Genomic DNA, 19,846 nt, shown 5'->3' with positions numbered 1-19,846 from the left:
TCTTTTATCGGAGTAATGTCATAAACGGCGTAAGCATAAACCGGTCAGAACAGGTAGTTTTCTTCCTCTTACCTCGATTTTGTGCTGCATGTAAACGCATTAACCTGCTTTCTGTCAGCTTATTGAAGTGCGCATGTGTGATAGGTGACAAAAACGCAAACTTAGAGCAAATTTAATTGCATCCAGACAGAGCGAGTGAGCGTTTTGCATGAAATAAGGACATATATCACAAACGCAGACTCGTTTAAGACCCAAAAAATCTTTTTTCTCATACAGCCGAAGTAGCCTAGAAGAGGTTCAGTCAAAACGCTGCATAACTGCATAAGGGATAATATGAGCCGTAAATCTCCCGCTGACATGGCGCACGCTTTATTTAACATCACAACTGACGTCACATTTGAAAAACTCCGTCGGATATACTGATGTTATTATTTTTGACGTCACTACAAGGAATAACCCGGTTTATAAATAAAGTCATGTAAACGCGGTTGACTTGCATTGTCCGTTTACTGAACGGGGAAAACTGGTTATTTCAATAAGCTGATTTTTTGGTCTGAGGTCTGCGCTCTGCGGTCTTGGCCATTAATTTATATATAATATTTAATTACATAATTATATAATTTATAATAACAATCTACTTGTTTTTGTGTAAGTAATACTTTGTCAAATATGTATAAACTTAAATAGACAAACTATAAAAGTAGCTAATGTCTCTGTGTATTAATTTTTCCTGTTATTGACGTGCAACCAGATGTTCGAATAGTTCGAATATTCGTGTTTGTTTTAGAGGGAATATTCAAACGTCATTTTTGAGCAATTTTGACAGCCCTAATTCACTATTCACAGACATTAGTCTATATCACCAGATGCGTTGAACCAAAAATTGTTTGAGTTTTGGTAGACTAGACTACCCGTACCTGGGACGTCAGCTACCACTGCTGCTGGCTGCCCGAGATGGAGAAACATTTTTGAAAGACAGCATAGGAAGAGAATGAGATAATGTATTTTTAATTTCGGATATTCCTCAAATAACATTCTAGTCTCGTCTGGTCTTGTTAACAAAGAAACAGCATAGTTTTGTCATTTTTATCATCAGACATTAGTTTAGCTTGTCAACGTCTCATTTTAGTCCCATAAAAAGTGGGCGTTGACAAATATTTTTCATCTTCGTCTTCATTAAGGAAATTAACAGTGGTCTGTGTTACCGGTGTTCAGGCATACCACCAGTTACATCACTTGTGGCACTGACTCTACCGTCGTTTTGATATTTTATAGAAGTAAAAAAAAAAGTTCAATTAAAGAAGAGACTAACTATAATTAAAAACTGACGTGCAGCGTGAGCCGAACGAGAGTTGCAGCATAAACTAGCAGGAGGAATAAAATCTCATTCATCACGAGTGAGAAGATATTGGCAAGATGATCGTAGAAGATTTGGTTTCAAAACTAAACACAAAAGCGCCTATTTAAGGGAGTTTGTCATTGTACCGTTATTTGTCGTGTTTTTCCATTATTAATAATAGGCTAATGAACCCACAATTCAAGCAACTTGCCAACGAATTGGCAAACCAGAAGTAAAATGTGCACTGCTGCACTGTCATTCATTCACGGCCACACAGTGCACAAGCACTGTAATGTGATGGTGAGGGAAAATGTTTTCTCTGTCTAATCCCTATTGGGTAAAAAAGCTAATAGATTTTGATTCTATTATTCTATTTTCCACAATGTCAAATGAAAGCAGCCCAACCCAAAATGCAAGCTCAGACATGCACTTTTTCAATAAAAGCTCATGCAGTTGTGCGCTCTAGACAGTGAATATACCCCAGCTGCAGAACAAACATCGAACAAATATTCTGGTCAAGAGGAGATTGAAAGAGAATTCATACTTCACTGTCTCAATTTTCACTTCAACTTTGGGTGGTGTTCCTGGAAGAACTGGAGTTTCTTCAGAGACAGATGCAGCAGACGCCAAAGAAAAAGGGGCAGCTACGGGAGACATGGGGCCAGCTAGGCCAATTGGTCCACGACCTACACCTATATGAGGAACTGCTGCTCTACCAACACCAACAAATCCTCTGCCCAGGAAACTGTAACCACACAGAGCAAAACTCAAATTACCAGCATTTAGTAATCTTATTTTAAAGGACTAAAATCATTAATTTATTCATCCTCATGTTGTCGTTCCAAACCATATGACTTTCTTTCCTCAATGAAGCAAAATAATAAGCTCCAAAAAGACAACAAAACTTGCATTAAATTATCATACAGCTAATCCATTTGGCTGAAGCCATATGACAGCTTTGTGTGCGAGAGAGAACATTTTAAACAGAGCCAAAGTTGAGTTATTCACTTTCAATCTTCAGAAAAAAATTAAGTCATGCAGGATTGAAATGACATGAAAGAGAACTTTATTTTCAGGTGAACTATTACTTAATGTTATCCATGTGCAAATAAAAAATACAATGAATTGGTAAGAAAGAAACTGGACTAATATGCACGAAACAACAATCCTAGGTGGTGCTGGAGAACATCACCTGATGGATTCTTCTAAGCGAGCTTCCTCTCTTTCTGTAGTCAAAGAGGCTGCCCCGATGATGCTTGGCTTAGGCTGGACATCTGCCCCAAAATCGCCCGCTGCACCCCTACCTGATTTATGACAGAGAAAACAATATTCAACACAGACAGATAACAGAATTATACTCAGACAAACACTTAGAGACAACCTGTTTCTTCATAAACTAAAGTGTTGGATACACATAAAAAAATAAAATAAAAAAAACCTATTGGCCAGGACCCCATGATTTTCGTGATGCATAAAACGTGGCCGGAACCTCAAAATCCTGTCATAAAAATGGAATTTGTAAAGCAGAACGTCAATGAATTTTGTCAAATTTTCATAACTCAAATATAGGGTTGTGCACTTAATCAAAACATGATATGGACTACTGTCTGTAGGGTAGGGCATCGAGAACCGGTTCTAACCTGGAACCATTTTAAAAATAACGATGCCATTGGATTTGTTTAGAAAATTTGTTTTCGGTTCCGATCATCGGTTCCAAGCGCGCAGGTTTTGATTTCCATGGCCACCTGATTTACGGTGCGTGCGCGCCCGCTTGTTCTTTTAGCCATGGAGCACGGGGCTCTCTGGAATATGGATTTATTTCACTTTTAAAAAGCCTGGGTCGGGACAATGCAACTAGTGTTGTCAAAAATATCGATACTGAAATATCTGAAAAGATACGATAGTCAACTCAGTTTCTACAGTATTGATCCCAGCTGCGCTCTCCTCTCCTCTCCGACCGAGCATCAGCAAGTTGACACGCACCGCATACTCACTCAGCCCGGTTAACCCTCTGAACACGGCGAACGCGCGTTCTGCTGGACTTTTCCTCATGACAGCGTGTGAGTTAGTATTAGTGTGTGATCGGTCTGAATTTCGCGCGGAATTGCACATAATTCTACAAATCCCCGCAGATGTCGCGCTCACGTCTTAAGTACACACACCGTTATAAAGCCGCCTCTGACATACAAGTGCAAACATTTGCTTCTTTTTCCAGCTTATTATTGGTCAAATACACAAACAAAAATCTCAGTGCACATCTTGACGAGTATTAATCAGGGATGGAAATTAACTTTTTTGTCCACCGGCCACTGTGGCTGGTGGATTTCAAAATCTACCAGCCACTCAATGTTTTTACCAGCCACTTTCTTGTTTTTAACCGACAATGTGTAACTGCACGTGAAAATTAATACTACAAGCTCTACAATACTTAAGCTGTTTATTTAATCTCAAATCTCAATGAAATACTGACATTTTTTCACTCTTATACACACACAAACCATGAACTGATATACATTTCATTAAATGAGTAGGGCTCTATGTTCTCTCTCTTTTTTTTTAACCTGGATGTGGCATTTGGATGATTCTTTTATGGCTTCCAGTTTTAGGTTTTTAGTACCAACAATGAAACTACTAGTTTTGGCATCTTCTGAAGCGTGTTGACGACATACCGAGCAGAACATTGTCAGTAGGGATGCATCGAAATAAAAATTATTGGCTGAAACCGAAGCACTAAAAGAAATTATGCCAATTATCCATTGCATTTATGGCTAATGCTATGACTGAGTAACTTTACTAAAAATCAAGGCATTGCAATTGCATTAATTAATATTAAAGTTTCAAATAATAAATCAATTACAAATTATGCAAATATTTATTTAGCACATTGCAACATCAAACAGTATAAAATAAAATTCAAAGTAAAATGTTTAACTTGATCTCACTCATGTGTACATTAAATAATAATGTACAGGTCTACTAGCCTACAGAAATGTAATAAAGTAATCAAATGTAAAATAACTGCATATTTAACTGTTTAAATGAAAGATTATTCCTTATTAAACTTACAAAAGCTATTCAATCAAGAGCAGTGAGTGATGTCCTTATCGTTTGTTTGACATTAAACATAGCAGTAAAAGCTACTGCCCCTTTAAGACCTAATAGAGGGATATGCGTCATCTTTCACGACTGTATAAAGTTCACTTAAGGCATATTCAGACTATGTCTGCTAGAATTCTCATCAAGATGAACATGTTGGCATACTTTTTGTGTGAGTTTGTCCGTTTAAGCACAAGACTTGAAAGATAACTCAATATTTGCGCGCTGTGAGACGGGTGCGCGCTTCCGGATGACAGTGACGGATCTTCTCTCAGTGCGCGCGAGTTATTATGGTTATTATTCGCGTCTTCTGGCACTACATCCGGGTAATGACGGCGAAAACGACTGGTCATATTCGGACATACATAGTGCGGCCGCACTCGCATTCACTGAACACAGTTTATAAAGAGGGGAAATAGTATGCTATTTTTATTTACCCGCCACGGTGGCCGGTAGGTGAAGCGAGTTTACCCGCCACAACGCAAAATCACCCGCATTTGGCTGGTGGCGGGTGCTAATTTCCATCCCTGGTATTAATGTAATCAGTCATAAACAGTTCAGGAAGAAATGAAGAATGAGTAACAGGAACAGTGTTCAGGATCCATGAGTGCGGCAGTTCTTAAAGGGACAGCAGTTATTCAAAGTCAAACTACAAAAAGACAAAAACGATCACACTGCTCTTGACTGATCAACTTGCGTAACATTAATGGTTTCATATGAAGCTATTTAATTTTTTACAAAAAACATTATCCAATGTTATTTTAAATTTAATTAGCCTACTTTGCGTTTTTTATTCAGTTTCTTACCTGAATGTTAGACCTACCTGAAAAAATGAAGCAGTCTTTTTCATCTGTATCTTGTATTCTATTGCATTTATTTGTGCTATTGTTTGTAATCTGTTTAGTTGCTCTTATTTTATTACTGTTTATTCGTCTTTTTTAATTCAATTTACCATTCGAAATCAAGCTTACTTGTGCTGTGTGTAAGCTGTTGCAACACAATTACCCAGTTGTAAAAAATACACTGAGTTAGCTAATATTTGTGAGAATTTTAATAGTAATTGATCAATGTTTATATATGAGAAAAAGCTTTAAAACTTTATCATATAAAGTGATCTCTTCAGAAGAAATTTTTGATAACGGACAAAATTTTTTTTTTTTAATAAAAAATATCTAATTGACAGTATATGCAGCGTTTTCCTCCCCGTGGATTCGAAAATAGCATTGAATATCGATGTGAGATGTTTTGACTCCACCCCTCAAAGAATCGGAATCGAGAATCGAAAAGAACCGCAAGTAAGAATCGGAATCAGAATCGTTCAAATCAAAACGATGCCCAACCCTAACTGTCTGTGAATATTAAACCGCAAAAAGACTGCCACTGAAATATAAAGTCAGCATATTTTGCATGTCTTTGTGTGAATGAATGGTGAGTTTCATCTACTTCACATACATGCATGTGACGCTTTTAGTGTTTTCAGCATTTGCCCTCAGTGGAGGAAACTCCACATGAACTAGAGTAACTGAACCCAAGTTTAATTAGTTTCAGAATTGTTTGTGTCTTATTTTTTTTGTACTGACATATTGATATCTGACATGCACTGCCAGATAAATCAAGTGGGTACATCTGCTGATTGACAGCTTGTTTAATTCCAGAACCGTTGCATTATGAACATAAGAAACACTGTGATAATGAGGCATATGGTAATACGGTAAGTCAGTCTGCTGTGAAGTGCGACAGAGGTTCCCCAAGAGTTGTGCGCAAGGCAAAAACTTAGGAAGGTCACTGATTCAAAAGCCAAGGACTATTTCAAGCACTATTTAAGTTCTTACAAAGAAAAAAAGCTCTTAAATACAGGCTTAATGGGCTTACTTTCATCATTTGTATTTACAATGCAGATTAAGTTTGTTTTCATTATTAGCTACTTGACCTTCCTGCTGTCTTGAGCAGTAAATTACAAGTCTAAGGGATGACTATTTAACATTGTTGGTGTTGCCAAGGATACAAGAATGATGGAGCACAATTTAATGCCCACTCTCCAATCAACCTAGCGCTGAGATGAATAATGAAACAGGTAGTTTGATTAAATACAGTATACAGAAGGGTTGATTCAGATGTATTGCATTTATAATGTACAGTGTAGGCCCTGCTTTTTATGGTGCCAGCATGCATCTTTTAAAAAAAAACAAGTGTTGCATCTCAGCCTGAATGAATGCTTAAACATCACAACGTAATGTATATTATTGTTCAAGTCAAGTGTTTACTGTTTTTGATACTCTTAGGCCGTGTGTCCACCAAAGCGTTTTTTCACGCTGCTGGCTGGCGTTTTCAATTGTTTTCAATGAGAGCGCCGCGTTGTAAGAACGCCTGGAGCGCAACGAGGCACTGAGCGAGTATTTCACGCCTAAGCGCTGAGCGCTAAGCATTTTTTACTGGTCGCCGAAAGTTGAAGAATGTTCAACTTTGAGTAAAACGCAGCGCTCATCACTGTTACTCTTCACTCAGCTGTCCAATCACAGTGGAGGAGGGGCGGGACTAATACTACACAGACCAACCGCCACATTCTGCGTATCGTCATCAGATAAAAACAAGCAATAATAACACAAAAAAATGATTTAAAACAAAAGCCAGAGCAAATACTTTACATTGGACCTGCAGTTTTTTTATAGAATCAATACAGAAACAAACTACCTGTGAAATTAGTAAGACTTCCTCGGATTTTCCGTATCATAACAAGCAAAGAGTCTCAACTGAAGAAAAAAAACGCTGCCTGCCAAAACGCTCTCAAGCGCTCACAGCGAGGCGTTTTCAGCAGATCGCCTAGCGTTTTCAGCCGGCTAAAAACGCTTTGGTGGACACACGGCCTTATGCTCAAGGCCGCATTTATTTAATCAAAAAACACTGTAATATCAAACTGTAATATTGTTAAAACAGATGTTTAAAGTTTTTTTTCCGCTAGAGGTCGCTTATTAAAAGCAATAACAAAGCTGTTGCATGACATGAATGAGTGTGGAATCATGGAACTTTTCATCTTTACCTCCATAGCTGATGGAAAGCAATCTGACAGGACTCGGGCACAAATGATGTACATGGATGAGCTTATTAAATGAGGCAAGGCGGAGCAGAGAGCCTGGGACATTTTAAGTTGCTGTTTTTATTATGCTTATATGCCAGTCGGCTGCTGCCGATTCTCGTTTTGATATTTATGCATATTTTATACGGGTGGGAATCACAGGATAACTCACGATACGATACTATCACAATATTTTGTATCACGATGACGATGTATCACGATACCATCTGTGACAGACGATATATTGCAAGAAAATCATCCACGATATAATTCTGTAAATGATTTTTTTTGTTGCCAAAAAGTCATATGATCATGTATTTAATTTATTAACAGTTCACTTTTTTTTTAAATAGCAACAATGTACAATAAGTACATATACAGCTATCAGACATATGCTTGAAAAATGCTTATTTGCTAGAGAGTAAAGTTTTGTGACTAAATGATTTATAGTAAAGAAAGGTCAAAACTCTGCTAAGTTGCTGCTACAAATAATCATATCAGCAACATCTTAAATTTATATTACTATTAGTAGTAATTTAATACTAGTAGTAATTAGGGATGTCACAATACCAAAATTCGGTACCAGTACCATAAAGTTTATTACTTATGATGATAATGATCAATCAATGATATGATGATTTATGATGATACTATGTATTAATTAAATATAACATGGTAAATGTGACCTAATTCACCTTTGTTGTTAAACGTAATTTTATACACTGTTGATTATAAATGCAGCACTTTATTCTTAGCGTGTTTCCTTATGACTGTTCATGGGTCGCGAACCCATTTTGGTTTAGATTTTTCTTCTTCATAAAATGCTCAACGTGAGAAGTTGTCTATTGTAATTTACTGCAATTTCCACAACATAAACATTAAAACTTAAGACTGTATGCTGTTTAATAGTAAACATTGTTTATTAAAGGATCAGCAACAATCTACGCATACTTATTATTATTAGAGGCATATTATTATTACATAGAGACATAGCTAAATCTACCGTACAACAGTAGCCTAATATATTTCTAATTTCTTTACGTTAAACCGAACTTTTATTTTGATGGGTTGCCGTGAAGAACGTTGAGTGTCTGTGTTCATATGACAGCTTTCTCAAATGAAAAGGTAAAATCTCATGAAGAGATGGTTTATGTGTTCGTGTCCTCATATAGTGACACAGCAGACTAAAATACTATTTAAATATTACTGAACTCCTGCATGTTCTGCGTCTCTAAATGACGGGTGCTGATCTTTCATTGTCTATGGCGCTGCGCGCACACACACACAAGTGCTTTTCAGGCTAAAAAGACAGCGAGTGAGAGTGAGTGTTTGTGCGCGCGCTTGCGTAATATTTCAATAGAATTTTGTAGTTTGATATTCACATACACTCGCATATAGGGAGTGCAGAATTATTAGGCAAATGAATATTTTGACCACATCATCCTCGTTATGCATGTTGTCTTACTCCAAGCTGTATAGGCTGGAAAGCCTACTACCAATTAAGCATATTAGGTGATGTAATGAGAAGGGGTGTGGTCTAATGACATCAACACCCTATATCAGGTGTGCATAATTATTAGGCAACTTCCTTTCCTTTGGCAAAATGGGTCAAAAGAAGGACTTGACAGGCTCAGAAAAGTCAAAAATAGTGAGATATATTGCAGAGGGATGCAGCAGTCTTAAAATAGCCAAGCTTCTGAAGCGTGATCATCGAACAATCAAGCGTTTCATTCAAAATAGTCAACAGGGTCGCAAGAAGCGTGTGGAAAAACCAAGGCGCAAAATAACTGCCCGTGAACTGAGAAAAGTCAAGCGTGCAGCTGCCAAGATGTCACTTGCCACCAGTTTGGCCATATTTCAGAGCTGCAACATCACTGGAGTGCCCAAAAGCACAAGGTGTGCAATACTCAGAGACATGGTCATGGTAAGAAAGGCAGAAAGTCGACCACCACTGAACAAGACACAAGCTGAAACGTCAAGACTGGGCCAAGAAATATCTCAAAACTGATTTTTCTAAGGTTTTATGGACTGATGAAATGAGAGTGAGTCTTGATGGGCCAGATGGATGGGCCCGTGGCTGGATTGGTAAAGGGCAGAGAGCTCCAGTCCGACTCAGACGCCAGCAAGGTGGAGGTGGAGTACTGGTTTGGGCTGGTATCATCAAAGATGAGCTTGTGGGGCCTTTTCGGGTTGAGGATGGAGTCAAGCTCAACTCCCAGTCCTACTGCCAGTTTCTGGAAGACACCTTCTTCAAGCAGTGGTACAAAAAGAAGTCTGCATCCTTCAAGAAAAACATGATTTTCATGCAGGACAATGCTCCATCACACGCGTCCAAGTACTCCACAGCGTGGCTGGCAAGAAAGGGTATAAAAGAAGAAAATCTAATGATATGGCCTCCTTGTTCACCTGATCTGAACCCCATTGAGAACCTGTGGTCCATCACCAAATGTGCGATTTACAAGGAGGGAAAACAGTACACCTCTCTGAACAGTGTCTGGGAGGCTGTGGTTGCTGCTGCACGCAATGTTGATGGTGAACAGATCAAAACACTGACAGAATCCATGGATGGCAGGCTTTTGAGTGTCCTTGCAAAGAAAGGTGGCTATATTGGTCACTGATTTGTTTTTGTTTGGTTTTTGAATGTCAGAAATGTATATTTGTGAATGTTGAGATGTTATATTGGTTTCACTGGTAAAAATAAATAATTGAAATGGGTATAAATTAGTTTTTTGTTAAGTTGCCTAATAATTATGCACAGTAATAGCACACACAGATATCCCCCTAAAATAGCTAAAACTAAAAACTTCCAAAAATATTCAGCTTTGTTTTTTGTGTTCATTGAGAACATGGTTGTTGTTCAATAATAAAATAAATCCTCAAAAATACAACTTGCCTAATAATTCTGCACTCCCTGTATATTCGGCTACAGTCTGGAGCCCTGCGCTTAGATAAACACGGAAGCGACTGAATGCAGCTGCGGGTAGGCCTATGTATACAAAAAATATATCGATAACGTCTTGCGGGCGGAAATATCACGATAAATCGGCATATCGTTTTTTTGTCCCACCCCTAATATTGGAGATCCAATATTGAGATCCTCACCTCTTTTTTTGTCACTTCGCATGAATACTATGCGAATTAATATAATAGTATGTATAATTGGGTGTTGTGCCAACTCCCAGAATGTTTTTTTACCAGGACGGGATGTCCACAACAGGATGTCCTCAAACCTCAAATAAAGATTCAAACGGTTGTGAATCAGTGAATCGATCAATGATCTTTATTTGAGGTTTGAACACAAGGAAGAGAAGACAATGCTGAATTAGTTTTTGTTATTTTTGGACCAAAATGTATTTTCGATGCTTCAAGAGATTCTAATTAACCAACTGTTGTCACATATGGACTACTTTGATGATGTTTTTATCAACATCGTCGCCTCTGTCTCTGCCTCTTCCAGCAATTTTTTCAAATATTGCCAGTGGGTGGAGTTACGGCTGTTTCACACCGCAAGCGTGAGCAGTGCATGAGCAGCACGTCAGCTTAACTACTACTACTTAACTGCAGCTGCAGACGCGCGAGTGTATTCACACACTAGAAGCGTTGGTGCAGCGTCACAGTAGGCTCCCGCAATGCTAGAGCCTATAGCTGTCTGAGTATTACATACTAAACTAAAAGAAAGTTTATCATATTTTCTGGCTAGTTTACTTAAGTTTTTATAATCATAACCATACTTTAAAGGTAAATCTTCTACAGATATTTTTTATTCTTTGTTTTCTTTAATGACATACTCCAGTTATTATTGTTAAAACACTATACGTGCTTCTTGTGTGCATTTTGAGCGCTTTTTGTGTGATATTATATTTTGTACATCAAAAGTGTGCTTTCACTTTACACTGTTACTGCAGCTGCTAGAGCCTATAGCCTATATAGGCTACCTGTCTGTCTGAGTGTTACATAGGCCTGCTAAACTAAAAGAAAGTTTATCATATTTTCTGGCTCGTTTACTTTATTTTTTATAATCATAACCATACTTTCACCCAAAACTGAATAATTAAAACAAGTTTAAATGGGTAAATCTTCTACAGATATGTTTTATTCTTCGTTTTCTTTTTTGACATACTCCAGTTATTGTTAAAAAAGGCTACACTACACATGCTTCTTGCATTTTAAGCATTTTTTTTGAGTGAAATCATTTTTATTTTGTCCATTAAAAGTGTGCTTTCACTTTAATTGAGTGTCAGGAGCGTCAGCAGCGCAGCAAAAATAGGATCGCCGCCGAAAGCCCCGCTTCACTGCTGCTCACGCGACGCTCCTGCTTGACACTCCCACGCTGCTCCTGCTCCCGTGTGAACAGGGGTTTAGTTTCCCTTTAAACAATTAATTTTGTTTCCCGTGAAAGAAATAATGTCCAACAAAAAGAGCAAGTAAATTATGACAGGACTTTAATTTTGGGGGTGAACTACTCATTTAAAAGTCATTTCTGAAAATATTAAGACACAATAAAAGAAAAAGAAAACTTTTCTTTCTGTTTTTTCACGTACCAATAGGTGCTGCTCCTCTGCCCCACGTCTTTCCTGGCTCAATGCCCAGACCCCTGAACATGGACACAAGTGATGATCCTGTCGTCCCAGAAGCATCAACCTTAAAGGAAGCCAAGCCTGAGACTTAATGCACAAATCTATTATCAAATCAAATGTGTTTATCAGGAAGATATATAAAAAGACACATTAATTTCCTGTGCTTTGATGACACAAATGTTAATTCTAAAAAAAAAAAAAAAAGTTAAATAACAATTACTCAATAACCGAAATTGTGATATGGCTTAGTGCGATAATTAAATTTGGAATTTGGGAATGCTTGTAATGCGCTTATAAACAAAAGAAATCTGCAGGGAGTCCATCAAGTTCTGTCAACATAAAGGTTTGATAATTAAAGGGGGGGTGAAATGCTGTTTCATGCATACTGAGCTTTTTACACCTTTAAAGACTTGGATTCCCATCCTAAACATAGACAAAGTTTCAAAAACTAATGTTGGACGTTTGATGGAGTATTTCTGTGTTAAAAATACTCCTTCCGGTTTCTCACAAGTTTCGGCGAGTTTTTTTCGAGTATGGGTCAACTTGACGTTAAATAGAGCGGAAGGTCCTTGTATGGGCTGTACGGGCTCTTCTCCCGGTAGGGTGCGCGCGCGCGTGACTAGAGGGAGAGAGAGGAAATGCACGCTGCAAACAGTCTCTCCGGTGCAGATCCAGTCGTCCGTGAACACTTATGACGCGCCGCGCTCCACTTTATTCCTATGGGTGACGTCGAGCGACTTCAACGCTTCAGCACAGCATTCCGGGAAGGCAGCGCTGCATTTGAACCGATTTGAACGCAGAAATGACGGGAAGCTTCAAGGCATCGCTTCAGTCGCGGTGCAAAGTGGATTTCCACGGTCACTGCTGTCACAGGACTTCACCAAATCATACCAAAGAAGTGTGTTTTTGACAGAGCGGTCCTGCTTTGGAAGATGCCGGTGAGTAAATCAACTTCAAATGTCTCTGCTATTGGCTACCGGCGCATGAGTAAACATCAGTAAACGATACGATCGCGTGCTTCGTCATTCAAATGCGCTAACGGTTACTCCATTGTTGTTCTGTATAACGTTACACTATTCTGACTCTGACGTGCAAAACCGTTTTGCTTGCTACCTCTAAGGTCTAGTCACATACAATAGTCCATAAACCGAATCATGTCCTCATAAACTGCACACAAAGGCCCCTAAATACAGTACATACCACAGAGACGGACATCCTGATGTTGCCGTTTCTCCTGTTCAATTTATTTCAGCCTCAGATTTGATTGTGGATCATTATCTGTATTAGCTGAGATAGATGGGTTTCTCCACGCTTGAGGACGTCACCGCTTTGCGCGCTTGTCATTCTTTAGCTCCGCCCACACGATACGCCTCCAGGCGCTCGGTTTTTTCCGGAAAGACTCGGTACAGCCCATATTTCTTTTATAAATATGATAAAACTAAAGACTTTTCGGAGATATGAAGGATGCAATACTACTCTATAGGTACTCAAGATTGACATGAGATTGACTGAAACTGAGTGTTTCACCCCCCCCTTTAAGACCATACAGTTGTATTTTGTAATGTAAAATAAAATTGTCATTGTATAATTTTTCTTGATCAGGTTGTTTGCACGTGGCGTCACTGCTTTGGCGCGAAATGCAGCTGGAGGACAGTAGGGGTGTCGAAATTAATTTTTTTCTTCGATGCATCGCGTTCCAGACGAGGGCGATTCGGTATCGGTTCAGTAATAGACCATAACCGGTTGTAATGTTACTGACAATTTCATTTACACTCGGGCACATAAATGTATCGCCGCAAAACGGATATAAATGTATTACTGTCACTGAAACTCTGTAAACTTTCATTATTTTCCCCTAACGCAATACTCGTGCTTCTAATACAGGCATTAGGCTATCACTCCTGGTGCTCATAGCGTCCTGCCTCTCCAGCTATTAATGCACTATACACATAAGAATAAACCATCTAAAATGCTTTGAACAATCATAATAATAAAACTAAATGTGATCCAGATTTAAATTATGTTTCCGCTTTCACTAAGGAGTGCTGCTTTAAATTATGTTTTTGCTTTGACTTTGAGTAGCGCCATTTCATCACCGAGTTGATTTTAGATGATCAAGGCAATCCGTCACGGTTAGGGGTGTAACGATACGCGTATTCGTATTGAACCGTTCGGTACGAGGCTTTCGGTTCGGTACGCGGTACGCATTATGTACCGAACGGTTCTTGAACTAATTAATTAAGATTTGGAAAATAAAAAAGTGTGTGAAATATAATAATATGCATTCAACAAGGTAGCCCAATAACCAAAACGACAATGCCCCTGACACCGCCGAAGTCAAAGAAAGAAAAAAAACACCAAATATGTTTTAGGCTGCTCAGTCAGGTGCTCGCTTACTCAGTAGGCTACGCGCTGAATGCTCGTGGCAAAATGGCTATTGCGTTTAACAAACCAGAAATAGAAGATCCTCCAATAACCAACAGGTCTGGTGTTTGGGTGAACTTTGGATTCTTTGTAAGCTATGATGGTGTTGGCAAGAGTGATGGATTAAAAAACAACGGTATGTCGCATTTGCTGATGGTAACGTTACAGCAGCGGGAATAATTCATGTCATGTCAATCAACTCATTTACGCCGACAACAAGACGATAAACAGGAGAAACAGCCACAAACAATCCCACAAACTATCCCCGCAGCATTTAGACCGACATTTCCAACTTATTCAAATGGAAAAAGACATCACCGCGGCGAGTGGTCCATTTATAGCCGCGGATATGAGACCTAACGCCCGTTTCACACACACTCCGTCTGCAGTGTGTGTGCGGTGCGTATTTTTTCCCGTACCCATGTTAACGGATGACAGCGTTCACACTGCACGCGGATGCGGTCCGTCAGTCCGTCCCAGGTGCGTTGCGTCTGCAGCAGTGCACGGATCGTTTTCGTACCGAGTCTATTTTTTGCTGCGCTGCGTTGCTACATTAAAGTGGTAGAACATTGTTCGAATTAAAATAAACATGTACTGACGAGAAAATCTAGTAATTTCACCACAGATGCATATCATTTAAAATATACTCTTGTTTCAAAGTCAACACATGGCTTTTTTTTTCCTCAAGTAAAGCAACAAAACGACACCTTACCTGGCATTTAGCTAGGTAAAAAAAGTGCCATAATGGATAGCACTCGTACTTTGGAGGTGAAAAGCAAAGTTCTTTTTGACCTGCAGGATTTCTTTTAAAAGGGTGTAAAAACTAAAGAAAAGACGAGAGTCGGCTGTTTTTGAATAGACTATTGTAAGTTTCTAATTTAAAATGTTTGTGATTTAAGGCTATAAACTATGTTTAAATATTTTGCCACTTGTGTGAGCTAAATCTAAAGTATATAAATATGAATAAATGAATTTAATAAAATGTTGTTTAAATGTAGTAGGCTACGTAACCTGACTTCTATTAAAGAGTAAACAGAGAGAATTGGAATTCTGACGAGGCATGTTCAGTAAAAACTTTTGGATTTTAAATAAAAAATAATGAATCAATGCTGTGTTTGTGGTATGCAACAGCGGATCAGTTGCGGACTGCAAACTATATGTGAAAGCACTACAGGGTGTGGGGCTCCTGCAACGCACACGCAACGCAACACGCACCGCACACACTAATGTAAAGAGCTAATGTCTTATTCCTGTAACTATATAGAAGATGGGTAAAGTATAGCTCCATCATTGTTCAATCTAAAAAAAAAATTTTTTTTAACTAATTTAACTTTTATTAGTTTTAATAAAAGAATAATAAAAAAGGTAATTTATCTGCCAATTTTTTCTTTTTGCTGTATCTAAAACATACCAAACCGTACCGTACCGAACCGTGACACCAGTGTATCGTATCGAACCGAACCGTGAATTTTGTGAACCGTTACACCCCTAGTCACGGTACATCATTACAATAAATGAACAAAAGACCAAAAACAATAAATAAAATGGATGAAAACTGCAACAGATGAGGTGCATATTAGGGGTGGCACAGTTCACGGTTCGGTACGGTTCGGTACGGTTCTTGTTTTTTTTTAATCGTTAACACTCCAGAAATGTACTTCAGCATTTGTTATACAACTTAATTATCAGCAGTTTAGGATACAGCATTTAAAAAAAAAAGTTATATCTTGTAATCATGCTCAAACAACTTGACTTGACCATCTCTGAGGAAAGCTAGGTGAGATTACAGAAAGAGAAGACATTGATGACATATAATGCCATTGCCATTAATAGTGAAATATACAATTACAAAAAATGGCCAAAATGTGCAACCCTACAAACAAGCACAGCAAACTTTTTTTTTTTTGCATTTTAAAACAGATTTTTTAAATATATCAGTTATACAATAAATTAAAAAAATGTTTCGCCCAAATTGTGCAGCACCCTGATTATGCCCACCACTTACCTTGGTAATCACTGGAGCCGCCTCTGCTTGCAGCTCAGGCATCTTTTCCTGTACATCTGATCTTTCAATGTCCTGGGAAGGCACTGGTCCCAGAACAGCCCCTCTACCTATCCCAACAGTGGGCTCAGGAGAGGGCAGCAAAAAACCTCTGCCGCGCCCAAAACCTCCCTCTTCCATCTTTAATTGCACTCCTCTAGCCATGCCGACCAGAGGCTCACTTACAGACTGAGTTACTCCTCTGCCAAATCGCACAGGCGTTTCTCCAGGTACACTTAGGGCTCTACCTCGTCCAGGCACAGGTTCATCTGTTGACAGGACAAGACCTCTGGCTCGCCCCAATGGGGGTTGGTCTAGCAGTTGACCCTGATCTTCTGCTGGCTGCAGCCATGGTATGCGGGTGACCCCTGGGGGACCAGGAAAGGGTCGTTTTGGATCCATTTCTTGCTCGGGTGCACTTCAATGCAACTGACAAAAACAAAGCACAGAAATCAATGAAGGTTTCTTGGCTTGTCTATTTTAAACATTGTCAAAGCACTGCAGACATCTAAGGCAATAAATCATTTCAGCAACTTGCATCTCAATGCGTTCATCTGTACGATTTAATCTAAAAATGTGAAAACACTGCGCAAGATTACGGCACAACAGAAACATGCTTTTGTAAGTTATACCCAATATATAATAAACATGCAATGGTTGCAAGCGAGGCTAATGTCTTTTTTGTGTGCAAACAACGTGTGAACGTCAACGTTATCCCTATCGACATGAGCACGTGCCAGCCTGACAGAATCTAAAACAATAGCTGAGATTATTTCACGTTTAAAATTTGATTAGCAAATTCAAGCAAAGTAACGTTACATACATTAGCTATGTGAATATGGTACTTTTGGGGCATTTTTATGTTGAACGTCAAGGCTAACGTTAACACTTACACTAGACAGCGCGCGAAGTAAAATTGGCCTGATTATTCGACAGAATGATGAACGCATTAACAAAAAGCAATTATATTCGATGATTTCTATAAACAAATCAGGCGGGCGCGTGCATAAAATAGTACAATTTGCGTAAACGTACCTGATAATATCGATTTCTAAACTGTGAGACAATGAACCAACTGTTCGCTCGCTCAGCCGCTCGCACTGTAGCGGCCCAGGTAAAGTTAGACTGAACTGATTCAACTGAACAATGATTCAGTAATTTAGTATTCAATTCGAGAGTCTTTCCAACGATTCAGTTAAACGATTCACCAATCATTCTTAAGTCAAATTAACATTCGGGGACACTTTTGAGTTATAAGACTCGAATAAATCGTTGAATGCTCAAACTGGAGGGCAGTGGCCAAATGTTTAGAAAGTCGGTAACCAAGAACCGAAACTCCTGAGGTCGAATGACCAAGAGCAAGACATGCAGTGAATGGTGTGTGTGTGTGTGTGTGTGTGTGTGTGTGTGTGTGTGTGTGTGTGTAACCCCTACTCGCAACTCGCTGCTCCTAATCTGTGCACTAACTTGGATGGGTTAAATGCAGAGGAAAAAACGTCAAGTATGGCATCACTTTAACTTACTCCATGGTTAATTTAAAATAGATTCAGAAGAACCGATTCTTGTTGCTCGAGGTTATGTCGTCGTTTGCAGAGATGCATGATGGGTCAGACCCATCAAACATTTAGCATGCCAGACATGAAATCAAATCCCTTTTTATTAACATTTTATTTTATATTCTCTTTAGACAAGGCACACTGTAATAGGCTAGGCTATTAGCAGGAAGGTCTAAGGTTAAGCATTTTGCTCTTCTTCATCTCCATAATCTTCATCTCTGATTAGGCTAAAATAAAATAAAATGACAAAGACGTTTATGGACGTTTGATGCTTATTTTTGTATGCACACTTCTACATATTAAAACAAAAACGAAAGAAACAAAGAAAAGAAACTACAAACAAAAATCCCTTAGCCCACTTAACGTTTTCCAGTTTATTTGAAATGTATTCCGTATCCTACCTCCTCCTGTTATAAATCTAATGCTTCTGATATTGCCAGATATTTCTTAAAAACAGGAAAGGACGTTGCCATGAACAAACTGCTAAATTTAGTGTCTCTGAAAGGCCATGATGTCCTCTTTAAGACACACCACTTAAAACAGTGACATGTGTGGTATCAGAGAAATGTATAAAATACAAGTGTCCTCTACAGAGAACAAAAATGAGCTGGGCCCAAGAGATTAAATAAAAATAAAGGCGGAGCATTAACCTTTTAATGCCTGGTGTCCTTTAATGAGGAAACATACTCTTTTAATAAACTAAATTCAGGAAATAAGTAATCGATTTGGTTTAGAATGTAAGCTTTTAAATAATAAAATAAAATCTGGATATGCATGAAATGTTTTAAAAGTCAGCATAGAACTCCATTTTTAAAGAAAAAATGGCATAAGGAATAGTCTACTTTGAATAGTGAATACTTTGAATAGTTCATCAAAGTGTTCACCCCGTTTCCTCAAGGACTCTGGTAAAACTTTGCTGCATGAGAATACATTTTCTTGCCACTACTGAACAAAGTTCACCATGTCAAAGCTAGAAAATATTTCACAAAACAGATGATGCCACAGTCTTATAGGCTATGTCTCTCACTATTCCATTTGTTTCACCGTGCGGGAGAGAGATAACTTGTCAGATAATCTACTAACTATTCTGATTTATCTGTTGTTTTCCATGACGTCAGGCCTATCTCTCAAAAATATGTCTGATTATTCTTCAGGAGAATTACTGTAACATTCAGCTTATAAGGAAGAAAGATTCTGAAAATCTTGACAAATTAAGTTTAGTGTACTAAATAAATACAAAGTTATAGTCATACTTGTAAACAGCCTATTTTTTACCAGATTTCTTAATTTGTGAAAAGTTTGATTGATTTTGCCGATATTTTAATTATACATTTGCATAGCCGATTTGTATCCATAATTTTGCCATTATTATAGAAAGTCAAACCTGCCTCCTGCCAAAAGTCTTTTTGTCTGCTGCCTTTAGAGGATTATGTGACACATTTCTTCTTAATTTACCCTGATTGTGAAGACAAGCTATGGAGTAAACACTGCTTTATTATGCAGCCGCAAACAAGTCTTTGAGCTCAACAGACATCTCAATTAATAATTTAAAATGTCTACAGAGAGAACAAAACTAACGAAACTTAACTTTGCCACATGATTTTGAATTGTAAGATTAAGGTGATCCACAAAAGGGCAATTCAGGATAATGTCTCTTTGGTATATTCAATAAAGATCAAAAACTGTTCTGGTAAAAAAAAAAAAAAAAAAAAAAAAAAAAAAAAAAAAATTATATATATA

At 38.3% G+C, this 19,846-nt stretch overlaps 1 protein-coding gene across 1 annotated transcript in view; it reads right to left on the bottom strand.

Moving 5' to 3' along the window:
- The window catches only part of piwil2 (piwi-like RNA-mediated gene silencing 2), a 40,880-nt gene extending 23,145 nt beyond the window's left edge, over positions 1 to 17,735 (bottom strand). The window contains exons 1-5 of the mRNA XM_067439389.1: positions 17,586 to 17,735; positions 16,515 to 16,979; positions 12,050 to 12,149; positions 2,532 to 2,643; positions 1,884 to 2,084 (exon numbers count right to left, since the gene is read on the bottom strand). Of these exons, the coding sequence (XP_067295490.1) occupies positions 1,884 to 2,084; positions 2,532 to 2,643; positions 12,050 to 12,149; positions 16,515 to 16,952 (851 nt within the window). The 5' untranslated portion in view covers positions 16,953 to 16,979; positions 17,586 to 17,735. The remainder of the gene's footprint in view (positions 1 to 1,883; positions 2,085 to 2,531; positions 2,644 to 12,049; positions 12,150 to 16,514; positions 16,980 to 17,585) is intronic.
- Positions 17,736 to 19,846: the final 2,111 nt, after the last annotated feature.

The sequence above is a fragment of the Pseudorasbora parva genome, chromosome 3 (assembly GCF_024679245.1).
Source record: "Pseudorasbora parva isolate DD20220531a chromosome 3, ASM2467924v1, whole genome shotgun sequence".
Taxonomy (NCBI): domain Eukaryota; kingdom Metazoa; phylum Chordata; class Actinopteri; order Cypriniformes; family Gobionidae; genus Pseudorasbora; species Pseudorasbora parva.
Note: the sequence above shows the minus strand (reverse complement) of the source record. Positions and strands in the feature narration are given on the sequence as shown.